Consider the following 15018-nt stretch of genomic DNA (forward strand, 5'->3'; position numbering starts at 1 on the left):
TTTGGCTGGAAGGGGGTGATCAGGGATGGGGAGGGAAGAGAGGAGGGAGACAGTGGGAAGAAGGCGGGGTCTGGGCAGAGTGGGGGCGGGGCCTGAGGCACAGCAGGGGTGGAGTAGGGGCGGGGCCACAGGCAGAAGAGGTGGGCTGGGGACTAGCCTCCCCAAGCGGCAGCGTCACCAACCGCCTATGACAGCAGGTAAGAGCGTTGGCTCCCGCACACCCAGCGCGCTGCAGTCTCCTTAGGCAGGGGCCGTATTCACAGAGCTGAATGCGCCGGCGCAGTGTATTCTGCGTGAGGGAGAGGGTACGGGGGTCTCTGCAGGGAACTGTGACTCTCCGCCACCGTGAGGTGGGCCGGGCGGCTCGGTATCCTTTGCTGCCTCATCCCTCCCCTTCCCCCAGGCTGTGGGCCCAGGCTGCCATTGGGCGTGGGGGCACCAGTTTAATAACACTGCGTAGCGCCCCATAAATCCAAAGGATGGCGCCCCCGACTCCCAGCATGCCCCAGTATGCACATGTGTGTGCATACACACCCTGGAGCTACAAGTCCCAGCATGCCCCAGCTTCTGCCTTACCCCTCCCACCAGAACTACAACTCCCAGCATGCCCCAGTATAGACAAGTGTGCGCATACAGACCCTGGAACTACAACTCCCAGCATTCCCCAGCTTCGGCCTTACCCCTCCCACCGGAACTACGACTCCCAGCATGCCCCAGTATAGACATGCGTGCGCATACAGACCCTGGAACTACAACTGCCAGCATGCCCCAGCTTCGGCCTTACCCCTCCCACCGGAACTACGACTCCCAGCATGCCCCAGTATGCACATGTGTGCGCATACAGACTCTGGAGCTACAACTCCCAGCATGCCCCAGCTTCTGCCTTACCCCTCCCACCAGAACTACTACTCCCAGCATGCTCCAGTATGCACATGCGTGCGCATACAGACCCTGGAACTACAACTCCCAGCATGCCCCAGCTTCGGCCTTACCCCTCCCACCGGAACTACGACTGCCAGCGTCCCGCGGCCGCTGCGCGTCGTCGCCGGGCGCGGAGAAAGGCCTGGAAGGGAGCGCGGCTGAGGGGCCCGGTCCGCCCCGGGGCCGGCCTGGAGGTTGGTGCGCGGCCCGGGGAGCGGCCTCCCTCAGGGGCTATTTTAGTCCCGCGGGTGCTTCTGAGGGGGCGCGGGACCCTGGCGAGGGGGCGCAGCGGCGGCCTGCCGCGCTCCGGGGCGCCTGGTCTGTCCCCGCGGCGCGGGCGTGTGTCTGGGTCCGTTACCGCGGGACCCCGCGGCTGGCTTTACGCCTCCTCCGCGGTCCCTCCGGTCCACTCCGTTATGCCGGCAGAAGATGCTCCCGCCGGCGTCGCTTCGGGCCGCGCCGCGTGGACGGTTACCTCGCGGGGCTGCGTCTCTCCGGGGCATGAAGAATCCCCGCGCCTGGGAGAATTCGGCCTTGTCCGCGCTGCCACGGGAGAGGGCTGAAAATTTCGCACTCGGGGGGGTGAGAGAGCTCCCGCCGAGCGCTGCGAGGGTCGGCGCTGTAAAGCGGGGTGTGGACGGTGCCCTGGCGCTGGCGGCTGCTCCCCGCGTGGGACGGCAGGGCGGGCTGAGGCGCTTCTCCCAGCGCCGGTGCCGCGACTGCACAGCCACCTTGGAGCGCTGGGGTGGCAGCGCTTTGGCGCTGAGTAGTGAAGACATACCCTTCGGCTGCGCTACACAGCTTTTAGCGACACAGCTGTGCCACTAAACGCCCCGCAGCCTAGCTGCTGTTGGTTGGCAGGAGAGAGTTTTCCTGCCGACAGAAAACTTCCACCCCCCGCGAGTGGCAGCAGCTCTGTTGGCAGGAGAGTGCTCCTGCTGACAAAGCACTGTCCACACACGCTTTTCGTTGGTAAAACTTTTGTCATTCAGGGAGGGTATTTTTTTAACACCCCTGAACTACAAAAGTTTTGCCGATGAGGTGCCGGTGTAGACATACCTTTAGGCTTTGCCTACGCTGGCAATTGAAAGACAAAACTTTTGTCCTTCAGAGGTGTTTAAAAAAACAAACACACACAACAGCCCCTGCCCAAAAGACAAAAGTTTTGTCTAGGACAAGCACTGGTGTGAACAGTGCTTTGTTGCTTCTGCTGACAATGCTAACACCGCTCATTGTGGGTGGAAGATTTTTGTCGGCAGGAGAGCTGTCTCCTGCTGGCAAACAGTGGCTACACTGTGCATCTTTTTGTGGCATGGCTGCAGCGGCACAGCTGCGTGGTGTAGACGTAACCATAGTTAAGCAGACTTAACCTCTGTTGTAGGCACCACTAGGTCAACAGAAGAATTCTTCCCTTGATCTAGCTTCCGTCTCTGAGGATGGATCACAGCAATTGGCGAACCCCTCCTATTTCTGTAGCAAGTATCTGCACTGAAGTGATAAAGTGGCACAACTGCAGCTGTGCAATTGTCGCATTTTAAGTGTAGACATAACCTTAGTTTGTTGGAGAAACTAGTAAATGATACCAGCAAAAGAACTATTTTGCCTGTATAACTGCATCCACACTAGGGTTCTTACTGACATAATTTTATTATTAAGACAAAAGCACACCCTAACCAACAAGACCATGCCAGCAAAACCTCTAATATAGACCTGGCCTTTTCCTTACTGATGCTTATGCGGCATGTTTGCTTATAGTCACTCTGTTCTGGGTTGGTCTGTCTTTTCCCCCAGGTACAGATGAAAATGACAACCCTGGGCAGATCCTTTCAAGGAGTTCATCCTGTTCCTTCTGTGGAGTTTCCTCAGGCTCCAGCAACTCTTCCTGACAGTACCTTCCAACCTGGAATCATACAGACTGAATCTCAGCCTGGAGCTGTTGGTCATGAATATCCCCAACAAACCATGGTGGTTACGGCAGGGAACAGAAATAATATAGTAGAAGGCTCTGACCTCAGCAGCTCATACTTGCAAAGTAACCTGGACCTTGCCTCCCTAGCTGCAACTGGAAGCTATAATGAGGGCTTGACTATTGCAACAGTTTCTTTCACAAACACTGAAAACCCACCAGTCTTACTGCAACGGCAGAGTTGCAGTCAGTAAGTACAAAAATAAACAAGGGGAAGGTGGGGGACAGCATCTCTTATCTATAGTGTATTTTTCTGAATGTCATAATTGGATGCTGAAATGTGGGCTTGATTTAAAAGCTATAATGTTTTTACTAAAAAGAAAAGTTATGTCCATCTGTTTGCATTTGGAAAGGAAGATGATGTCTGTCTGTATCTGTACGAGTTTTTTCATGAAGTTGATAGATTTCCACTCCATACGGCTAAATGCAGTGCCTTGCATAATGACAGGTTTCAGAGTAGCAGCTGTGTTAGTCTGTACACCCATTTTTTCATGTCCTGTGTGTATATAAATCTCCTCACTGTATTTTCCACTGAATGCATCTGATGAAGTGAGCTGTAGCTCACGAAAGCTTATGCTCAGATAAATTGGTTAGTCTCTAAGGTGCCACTAGTACACCTTTTCTTTTTGCGAATACAGACTAACACGGCTGCTACTCTGAAACCTGTCATTATGCAAGGCACTGCATTTAGCCTTATGGAGTGGAAATCTATCAACTTCATGAAAAAACTCGTACAGATACAGACAGACATCATCTTCCTTTCCAAATGCAAACAGATGGACATAACACCCATTTTTTCATGTCCTGTGTGCATATAAATCTCCTCACTGTATTTTCCACTGAATGCAGCTGATGAAGTGAGCTGTAGCTCACGACTGCTACTCTGAAACTTGTCAACGTTTTTACTGCTTTTTCTGTTTGATTGGTGGTCTTCGCTCTCCAGGTGTGTTTCTTGTAGCACAAGGACATTGGTGTTTTGGATCTGAAAGATCCTTGTGGTGTAATCGCACTTTGTGATGGATAAGCCCTCAATGTTGAGCTGCGTAATTTGCAGTGATGGGCCTATTTGAAGTAAGGTATGAGCCATTATTGCCATTGTTTTATGACCAGGAAGTCCTTAAAGTCCCAGGATTTTGCCTTCCCTGTAGGCAGTGGACTGCACTCAACCACATGTTGAGCTACAAACCCTGCGATGCATCACAGAACAATTCCCCATTCATGCTTACAGTGGTGGTACAGAGATATCCACCCAGATACTCTAAAAGCATTAGCATGGCTTTAGAATCTTAACATTGAATTATTATCCCAGCCCGTTGCTTCTCAAATGCCATACAAAAGAAGACGGCTGCATTCTTTTTAATGTGGATGAAAAGTGTGTGTATCCAGATCAGTATTACACTGCAGATTTTTGATTATTCTGTTTGTGTGATTAGTTTGCTTAATGTGCCATTAAACCATGTTAAGAGACTAAAGCTTCACAATTGGAAAAAGGCAAATACAGTGCCCATCTTTTAAAAAGGGAAGAAGGAGAGTCTGGGGAACTACAGACCGGTTAGCTTCACCTCAGTCCCTGGAAAAATCATGGAGCAGGTCATCAGTGAGTCCATTTTGAAGCACTTGGAGAGGAAGGTGATCAGGAACAGTCCACATGGATTCACCAAGGGCAAGTCATGCCTGACAAACCTGATTGCCTTCTATGATGAGATAACTGGCTCTGTGGATATGGGGAAAGCGGTGGACATGATATATCTTGACTTTAGCAAAGCTTTAGATACGGCCTCCCACAGTATTCTTGTCAGCAAGTTAAAGTAGTATGGATTGGATGAATGGACGATAAAATGGATAGAAAGCTGGCTAGGTTGTTGGGCTCAACGGGTAGTGATCAATGGCTTGATGTCTAGTTGGCAGCCGGTATCAAGCGGAGTGCCTGAGGGGTCAGTCCTGGGGCTATTTTTTTTCCCCAACATCTTCATTAATGATCTGGATGATGGGATGGATTGCACCCTCAGCAAGTTCTCGATCGCACTAAGCTGCGGGGGAGAGGTAGATGCGCTGGAGGGAGGGATAGGGTCTAGAGCGACCTAGACAAATTGGAGGATTGGGCCAAAAGAAATATGATGAGATGCAGCAAGGACAAGTGCAGAGTCCTGCACTTAGTACGGAAGAATCCCATGCACTGCTACAGGCTGGGGACTGGCTGGCTAAGCGGCAGTTCTGCAGAAAAGGACCTGGGGATTACAGGGGATGAGAAGCTGGATATGAATCAACAGTGTGCCCTTGTTGCCAAGAAGGCTAACGGCATATTGGGCTGTGTTATTAGGGGCATTGCCAGCAGATTGAGGGAAGTGATTATTCCCGTCTATTTGGCACTGGTGAGGCCATGTCTGGAGTATTGCGTCCAGTTTTGGGCCCCCCCCACTACAGAAAGGATGTGGACAAACTGGGGAGAGTCCAGCGGAGGGCAAGGAAAATGATCAGGGGGCTGGGGCACATGATTTTATGAGGAGAGTCTGAGGGAACTAGGCTTATTTAGTCTGCAGAAGAGAAGAGTGAGGGGGGATTTGATAGCAGCCTTCAACTACCTGAAGGGGCGTTCCAAAGAGGATGGAGCTTGGCTGTTCTCAGTGGTGGCAGATGACAGAACAAGGAGCAATGGTCTCAAGTTGCAGTGTGGGAGGTCTAGGTTGGATATTAAGAAACACTAGTTCACTAGGAGGGTGGTGAAGCATTGGAATGGGTTACCTAGGAGGTGGTGGAATCTCCATCCTTAGAGGTTTTTAAGGCCCTCCTTGACAAAGCCCTGGCTGGGATGTTTTAGTTGGCGTTGGTCCTGCTTTGAGCAGCAGGTTGGACTAGATGACCTCCTGAGGTCTCTTCCAACCCTAATCTATGATTCTATGATAATTAAGCACTCACTTCAAGAAACAGCAATGCTTCAGGAGAAATACATCTATTCCTTTCCCACCTTCCCCCACAAACACAGTATAGGAAAGAAACTGTCATGGAAATCAGCAAAAGGCAACTGAGCAAATCCTGTTTTAGAGCGTTCTGTCTTTATTTTTGGGAGCAAAAATACATGTGTAATGTTTAGAATGTCATGCTTCACACTTATCTGAACTTGCCTTCTACTTTGGCCATCATGGTTGAGACTGGTTACCAGATGATCCAAATGTTGCCCTATTTCAATTATATTCAGGTAACTAATTTCGAGGAGAGATGAGCGAAGGTAAACTGCTTCCCTTTATACTCCAACTGTTTTCTTTTTAGTTAACAGATATGTTTCTAGATTAATGCATCTTTGGCTCTCTCTTTTCCCCTCATCTGATTATATCAAGGTGACCTGCACGCTGAAAGCCATGGAACATCGCCCGCCAGAAACATGTGCTTTAATTTTCTTGATCGTGCTCAATTCTATCCAAAGGTGTAAAACACTGTTACTAGTCAAATAACTGTTCATTCTCCCTTTCCAGAGTTTCTCTTCGCTGTGGAAAGAAGCATAAACTAGAGGAAGAGGTGGATGGGTAAGTTTAACTTGTCTTCAGTGATCTGCTTTTAGCCTATTTCGCTCTCTGTCCTGTGTGGTGGAGGGAGGTGAATGATGCATGATCCAGGGTAGAGCTCAAAAGATTGCACTGTGCTTGGGTGAGGGAATCTTTCCCAATACTATTGCTGTTTGGAACCTTTCTCAATTTGTTCTTTCCTGAACATAAACAGAAACCTTGAATCCACTCCAGTGTGTATAATACAAATCTAACTGAATGTGTGATTCTGATTTTCTTGAAAAGGCATTTTTGTATTTATGAGGAGCTAAAATTTCTTCTTGTACATTGGAAGTGAAGTCTTTCTCAACAGACAAAGTATGCAGCTCTGTAGAAATAGGTTTGATAGACAAAGATCTTAATAGTTTTTTACAATGTCAGAGATTTCTCTGTTGCCAACTATAAATTTGCTTTGTTTCCTAGTTGCCCTGTGAAGAAGAAGAGACTGATTGAAACTGTGCACTACTCTCCGAATCCCAGCACTGAAGAGATTCTCTGTGCAGGTCAGCAGGCAGCTGGGGAGGTAGCAAGGCAGTGCATTGGTAGTCTTCATGAAGCTGGCTTGTTAGAAATTCCCTATGAAGATATGGATCAGACAATGGGGGAACATCAGTGCGAGGTTGCCCGCAGGAAGCTTCAGGAAATTGAGGACAGGTAAACGCAGGGATTGAGTAGAGTGGGTTTTTTCCTAGCTTTCCCTTTATTCATAGGCATCATCTAAGGGATAACTGAGTTTATTGTAGTGGGGTGACAGCACCACTGTAAGTAGGGTCGAGACTAGCTTACTGGTTAACAACTGATTTTTTTTTTTGAAGTGCTGTAAAATCCACATGGTGACTTGGATTGTCATAACCTCATGAGAATCTGAGATACAGTGATTGGTCCAAATTTGAGGTAATTGTGAGCAAGGCATTCTCAAGATAAAGTACTCCAAAAAACAAAAAATATCAACATTTTTCAGTTAACTTTATTTTGACACACGGGGAGCTCAAAGTATGCCTCTTAACCTCCCTGAATTGGTGTTATGGAGTCAGGATTGATTTCAGCTAGTGTCCGGCACCCACTGCCCATTTGGGGATACAGTATTACAGTTATTCAGGGTTAAAGATCAATTTACGATGTTGCACAAGCTAGAGAAAGTTGCAAGCTGGAATTTTTGCAGGCAGCCTGACATGGTCACTGGGAAACTCAGGGTGACGTCCTGTAGCCATTGCATCTGAGCAACACCTATGTACTACAAGTTAAAGTCCTGCCCTTGGCAGCTTGCTGAGAATGTGTTATGCATTCTTTCTGCCTGCATTACCTAGGGGCTCCTTCTGGAAGATTTGCCCTTAGAGCAAAGCTTCTGGTTTGAGATCTAGTATTTCAGTGTTCGAAAATCCATATGCATGCTCAGATTTTACTTAAGTATTGTCAAGGAAAATAGCATAAATTAAGAGAGGAAAGATTGAATGAATGATGCTAGTAAGAAGTAGCATAAAGGTAATGTAATTATGCCACATGTTCAGGAAATAGTCCCACTGTTTCTCACCATCTATCTTACATCCGTGGCCCCTGTTGTAGTATTTGAACATCTGTCTTTAATGTATTTATTCTCATGACACAGGGAGGGAGGTGATATTGTCTCCATTTTACAGATGTGGAACTGAGGCACAGAGAGATGTAAGTGATTTGCCCCAGAGCTGAGAGTTGAACCTGGGGTCTCCCAAGTCCTAGGCTAATATGCTAGCCAGTGGACCATCCATCCTTTCTGGCTGGGACTCTTGTGAAAGGAGCTGTTGAGCATCAGGAAACACATTCATAATAGAAGGCCTTATTTTAAGGACTGGTATAAGGTCAACTAATGCAGCACCAGGATACTGTTGTCAGTCAAGAGTTACAAACTTTATGATGATCTTGGAAAAATAAATACAGAAAACAAAATTGAAATTTCTGTAATTCATCCAGTCTACACAAACCAAGGATTCACACTTATCAGTTTCATCCTTCAAAGTGCTGTAGCTCTTGTGAAAAAGGGTCTAAAGAAAATGTAGTCATAGGTTTTTTTTTTTTTTTTAAATCAGTCACAGTAAACTTCAAAGTTGGTATCCCCCCATCTCATACAGAAAAATAAGCATTGCAGAAACTACAGTGAACACTTTAAAATGATACTTCAGCCCACAAGATAGTATTTTTTGGATTTCAGTAGCTTAAATATAGGTGCACTCAGTGTTCTGAAAGGGTACACAGTGCTGCAGGTCAACCTTAAATCAGTGTTAACAAAGTTTTGTAGCAGTGAGTTACACCTTTAGATCGATTAGTCTGTGATGTGAGATCTGACTTTTGTAACAGCTGTCTGGATCTGCACTGTGAGGTCCATAGTGGACTACATACAGGATTTTTCTGTTTGCCCTTTTCTAGGATTTCAGTTGCTCTGCTGGGGTACGTTTGTGGGTATTCTTAGAAATTTATATACAAGAGCTTTACCAAAAATGCAATTTTTGCAGTGCATCCTAAGTGGTAAAGCTTTGGGTCATTCTAATCAGTACTCTGAGCAGCTGTAGCATGGGGTCACCAAAATTCAGGACCTTTCAGAGAGGCTGAAAATAATTTTTGATGCTGAACTACAGGGAGCTGGGAAGATGAAATTGCGGCTTAACTCTATATTGTGTGGTTGAACTGCATACTCTCCCCTGAATGGGATTTCAATTAGCAGTAGGTATACATATTTGTCAGTGATATGGTCAATAATAAGATGTATTATTTCCCCCTTTCCTGCCTCCATTCTTAGGATAATTGATGAAGATGAAGATGTTCATGCCGATGGGAATACTAGCAATCTGCCCACCCTTGTCCTGTCTGATACTCTTCAAAAGGGACTGAAGAGGGATTTTGATCAAGTCCTGACAAAAAAAATAATAGAGTCCATGTAAGTTCTTGAGGAAATGTTGGAGCTACACAGATAACATACCCAAATGGGGAAAAGGGGTTTGCCTACAGAGTCCATCTCTCCTCTGTTGAGCAAGAGTTGATTTCACTGTAATTCTTTATAGCATTACTGTTGGAAGACTCTTTGATAATGTGTTTGTGATGTACAGTACTATATTGTATAGCAGGGCATTATATGTAATTGCTAAACATAGAGTACTTCCAATTTACAGAAGAATGCTGAATTCATATAGACTAAAAACTCTGTTTTATGGTCCCTATAATACATAATGTTATATACTCTCTCAATTTCACTAACCTTATAGCCTGCTGTTGTTCATATATGTAAATTTCTATATCAAGGGAAAGGTCTCATAGTGTCATGAACAATAGTGAGCTTCATGGCTGGTGCAGTGGGAGAGAAGAATTATTTCATGTTGTACATTGGGTTAGAATTGAGAGTAATGGAATGAACTTAAGAAAGGGGAAACTTATGATGAAAATAAGGAAAACTTTCTGTTAGCTGTGAAATAATCTCCCAAGGGGAGGAATTGAACTTTCTCCAGAAGTTCAGAGAAAACACTAGTGCATGTGCTTTGGGGGGACACTTCTGCACAGACAGTGACTTAAGTGGATGATGAAATTAGGTCGTTTTCATTTGTCACAGCTGTGATTGAGAGCTTTGATTAAACTAAGACTCCATCCCTTCTAGGAGCCGTCCCTCCATGGAGCTGGTGCTCTGGAAACCTCTCCCTGAATTCCTCACAGACAAACTGAAATCTGTTTCTGTTGCTAAAAACTACAAGCAGCAGGGGACAGAAGGGTGCCAGGCTAAGCAATCAACTCTTGGAGCCACCTTCCAGTCACAAACTGAAACATTCTCTGAAGCACAACAAACTGTGATGTCTCCAGGTCTATATAGTAGCTTGGGAACGTCTGGATGTGTAGAAGAGGAGATGGAATTATAGAAGCCAGATTTCAGGCTGAAATGGTGAATTTCTGAAGGTTTCTGTGGCTGATTTTTACTCCCTCTACCTTCCAGGTATGAGGTGTGGACCTGAAGTTGTTGGTTGTTTTTTTTTGTTTGTTTGTTTTCTGGTAACAACCAGAAGAATCTGGAGTTGGGCAGTCGCAACGTTAGGATATTGAAGAGAAGCTTTATAGGCTGTTAAAAGCAGCATCTTTTACAAGAAGTTCAGTGGCCTTTTGAGCAAGGTAGAGGTTCTCCAAATGGCTTATTGGGCCTGTCCTCTTAATTGCCTTTGTAAAGAGTAAAATGCAGAGATTGAATGTAACAGTGGTTCAAACCCCCCACTTATACTTGGTGAGCCATTAAGACTTTGGGGCATATGCTTGGCTCAGTCTGTTAGCTTCATGAGAGGCTACTCAAATGTGCTGAAAGGAGAAGATATCTCTGATTAGTCACAGGAAGAAAAACAATCCCTCGATCTACTTGGCTTGACCTTAAAATGTAAATATAGAAATTATCTGTGCTGCAGTGTGATGGGGGTGAGAAGTTATAACTCAACACTAGACTCATATGGTCTAGTTTTGGTAGAAAGTTAAATCAGTGACTCAGTTGGAAGCTGGTTACTAAATTTCGCCTAAGGGCCAGTTAAAAATGTTCAGTTTTCTCTGAGCTAGTAACGCAGAAGCCTAGAGGATGTTTTCAGCTGATTGGTTTGGCATTTTATCTTTTGTGGCAGTTCTCCCTTGGTATGCATCAGATTGGAAAGCCAGACATTGCCCTTGGTAATATTTGTGACATGGCTGGTGCTGAATTCACTGACACCTTTTGATTTTAATCTTGATAAGTGATAATTTGTGAATCAGATATAGAGGCGCTGCTTTAACTGAGCTTTGGGTAAATGTCTCAGTAAGGGCCAAATCCTACATGACTAATCTCAAACTTTGATGGGACTACTTGCATTAGTAAAGTGAGCAGAACTTGTGTCTAAGTAAACCTGGACTTAGTGGTTTATGTAAACCAGAAACACTTGTGTCATTAAAACTATTCTCTGTTTTTCTGGAGTTTCAGATTGCATCTGGATTATTAATTTATACTGCAGGAATTTATTCCAGCTAATGATACTGCAGGAAAGGAATCCAGTTAGCTACTTATTAGAAAATAGTACAAAAATTTATCAGTATTCAGTAAACCATGTAATCTTCTCAGTCAACAAAGAGTCAGTCTCAAGGTTTCCTTGAAGACATCTGAACTGAGGTTCCTCTTGTGAAAATACTCTTCTGGGTAAAGGTGGTATTAGGATGGTAATTCCCAATCTGTTTTCCTTAACTTCCCCCGTACTAGAAGGAAGCCCATGCAATGGCTCCTCAGCAAAGCAGCTTTAGATTTATTGGAAAAGCAACTATCTACACTTCTTTGCTTAGCACAATACCTTAATAATTTATGTGGTGAGACGTTCTTCTAGTTAAAAACCCATCATATGCATTTTAAAATCAAAACTTTAATTTGCAGTCAGCATTTCTGCTCCTTTGGCTCGCAGTGGCATTTTATAAGAGAGGAGACGAGACATTCTTTCTGACATGGGCCTTTGGGGGTAGGTAGAGAAGTTCCATTTCTGTCAGCTGTTAACTCAGTTTTCTATCCTGCTCTTCTTGCCCAAGATTCTGGAAGAGCTTTAATGTTTAATATTTAAACAAAATGTTTAAGAAGTACATGTTAAAAATTATTCTGAATTTTGAACCAGCATTGAAGTAGGCTGGAAACGGTTGTATAACTTGACATCTGAAACCTTGATTTCTCTATTGGGCAAATGTGTGCACCTTTCCTCTGCTCTTGTATCTAACTTTTTATGTGAGGTTGGTGAAAACCTCTTATATTAGTATGTAAAACATCTCATGTGAATGTCATTAACCTACTAAACAGACTTAAATTCTACAGCATCTAAGAGGCTGCAATGTTACTGTGTGTAAAATAATGAAAACAGTGGGATGCTGGAGGGAAGACGACGACGTCCACTTTGTGAGGTTAGAAGGTGTTGCAGTGCTTCCAAACAGATACCTGCTCCAAGCTTGTATGACTTTGGAAAAGGTTCAAAGTTCAGATTGCGCTTATTTGATGGCTCTGGTCCTAAATTAACTGAATGAGAAGAAGGAAACATTCATATGTTTAGTGGAACCATCTTGTCAATACTTAAAATTATGGTACAGAGGAACATGGAGGATGTTAGAAAGCTGATAAGTGTGAAATCCAAGTAGGGCTCTTTTTTTCCTCTTAAAAATATTACTTGATTTTTAAAAACTTGTTTTTTCATCTGAACTTCTAAAGGAAAAAATGTGTAGATACTGTGTCTATTTATAGTCTTAACTCCTTTGCATGTCACATGTGTGCCAAAGGTTGCTATTCAGATGTATATTTACTACTTACATTCTTTGCTGATGCAATTTCCACTGAGCCCTAATCCTACTCTACCACTTGAACTGAGATTTCTCAGTGGATTATTGGCCATGTGTTCATTGGCCTAAGCCAGAGGATGACTTTATCTCTAAAGCAGTTCAGCTTTTATTAGCAAACATCTAATTTGGTTTTCAGACATCTTTTCTGTTTTGTATTAAGGGGAAACAGTTCAAAGCTCTTTCTGTATTGATGAGGGAAAGGGAAAACTGCTTCCCATCCGGAAACTAAATGGAATGCTAATTGAACTGAAATTTGCTTTAAGAAAACGTGTGGCTGCAGGTGTGGGTGGCTGCAGTTGTTACAGTTCAGTCTATTGTTAGCTTTCTTAAAAGGTTTTTTGGTTAGTTCTGCATGTTAAGTGAGATGGCACAAATGGTGCAGTTCTGGGAAAATTCTTGCTGGATGTTTTTTATTTTGAAATATGAAAAATCTCATTCTGGTCTGTTTTCTGTTGGGACCAAATCACCATTTGTATGTCATCGTTTTTCAATAAAATTTTTAATGTTTTTTAGATTGCTGTGCGATGTTCTTGCTGTAAAACACACCAGAAATTAAGATGGAAAGCTAGACAGGTGGAGTTCAGTTGGTTTTGAAAGAGGCCTTTCTGTGCAGAAATTAGGGTAAAGTAGCCTCGTGCCTCTGTAGCTCATTGTGCAGCCTAAATAGGAGTTCCACTTGAGACACTGAAATCCTCCCTTCTGCCCCTTTGCTGTGTTCAAGGTATAGGGAAAAAGAGTTGGAAATGGGATTAATAACACAAGTTTCATAGTTAATCTATAATAACTTCTCACTGGGGATGTGAGAGGAAATAATACTTTACCCTTTTCTAGCATTGTCCATCTAAAGGCCTTCAATCACTTCAGCAAACATTAAGCAGGCATCCCCATGAGCATGGTCAATATTATTTCCATTTTACAGATGAGGAAACATGAAGTATAGTGATTAAGTGACTTGTCCATGTTTTGCATCGACTAGACCCATCTACATTAAACAATATTAATGTTCCTCCAAACTAGGTCAAATATGTGGATCACTTGCAATACGCTTCATGTCCATACACAAGTGCTTCTAATGTCTGGCAGCCGTTCCCAGTATCAGAACAATTGCACCAGATCCAGGTAAGTTTGAAGACCTTCCCCGTAGACTGGATCAGTTCAGACTGCTTCCATATTAACGTAGACTGAAGGTGCAGGTATTGTAGAGTTGCACCAGCTCTGTTGTTTGTCCCACTATAATTCTACAGGGTTTCTGCCTGCCATTTTGACAAGTCATAGTGTTGATTCTGTTTTCTGTCTGCCTTTTCATTTTCACCCATCATGTTTGTGAAAGCCTAGGGGCAGCCATCTTTGCCTGGTATCCTTCTGAGCAGGGCTTGCAGCAGCCAAGGTGGTTCTTTTGGTTTCAGTAGTAACCAGTCCCAGTCTTGATTTGCAATACTTTAATTTGAATTAGTAGTGCTGTCCATCTTAAACTTCATAAGCATGCACAGGTGGCTAGGTGTGACAATGACAAAATTAAAATATAGTACACACTATATTGCATTTAAATATTATATTAAAAAAGCAGTACTACAAAGCCAGTATCTCATCCTGTTCAGCTTCATGCATAGCTTGTAAGCCTCCCTTTGCTGAGTTGATGGTTCCAGTGTTCTAATGGAGCATAGCTGTCATAAGAGGTCATGGTTATGGAGGGAGAGGCGATCTCTCATGTACCTGGAGCCAATCCCATGGAGAGGGCAGATTGTTTCCTGAACTGGACTCTGTGGTCAGTAGGGAGCCAGCACAAAGAGCTGAGCACTGAGGTGATGTGTTACTAAGTATATGGACAACTGTTTTGTATCAGATGGAGCTTGTAGGCATGTGGCTTTACTCCTAGATGGGAATTGCACTAATAAAGCCTGGAGGTGTCACAGGTGGTTTGCTGTGTGGCTAGATTTGTGCCCAGTAGGATGGGGCATAGTCTTCTGGTCAGAGGCAGATGGAAGTGGACTTCCTGCTATGTGGTCTTGCAGTAGCACTGGGGAGTCCAAATGTCCTCCAAGGCTGCAGACTGATCTAACAGGCATAATAGTTGTTGCAATGGAGGATGTTACAGAGGAGGTATATTCTTCAGTTTCCTTCTTCCCACCAATGCTGCCTGGGTTCAGCTTTATCCAGCTGCTTTCATCCAGATGCAGATGTTAGGCACTCAGAATGCTGGGTGATGGTGCCATTTACATTTGATGTAAAGGAGATCTGGGGTTGGTTCTCATTTATGTATGGCTG

The 15018-nt window shown here is 44.3% G+C and overlaps 1 protein-coding gene across 1 annotated transcript; it reads left to right on the plus strand.

The window, feature by feature from the left end:
* Positions 1-993: 993 nt before the first annotated feature.
* Positions 994-13208, plus strand: CCDC117 (coiled-coil domain containing 117). The gene is made up of 6 exons (XM_074972736.1): positions 994-1115; positions 2713-3077; positions 6358-6408; positions 6850-7080; positions 9197-9334; positions 10046-13208. Exons 2-6 carry the CDS (start codon positions 2719-2721, stop codon positions 10299-10301), a joined length of 1035 nt encoding a protein of 344 aa, XP_074828837.1. The 5' UTR covers positions 994-1115; positions 2713-2718; the 3' UTR covers positions 10302-13208.
* Positions 13209-15018: the final 1810 nt, after the last annotated feature.

This window comes from Natator depressus, chromosome 15, assembly GCF_965152275.1.
Source record: "Natator depressus isolate rNatDep1 chromosome 15, rNatDep2.hap1, whole genome shotgun sequence".
NCBI lineage: Eukaryota > Metazoa > Chordata > Testudines > Cheloniidae > Natator > Natator depressus.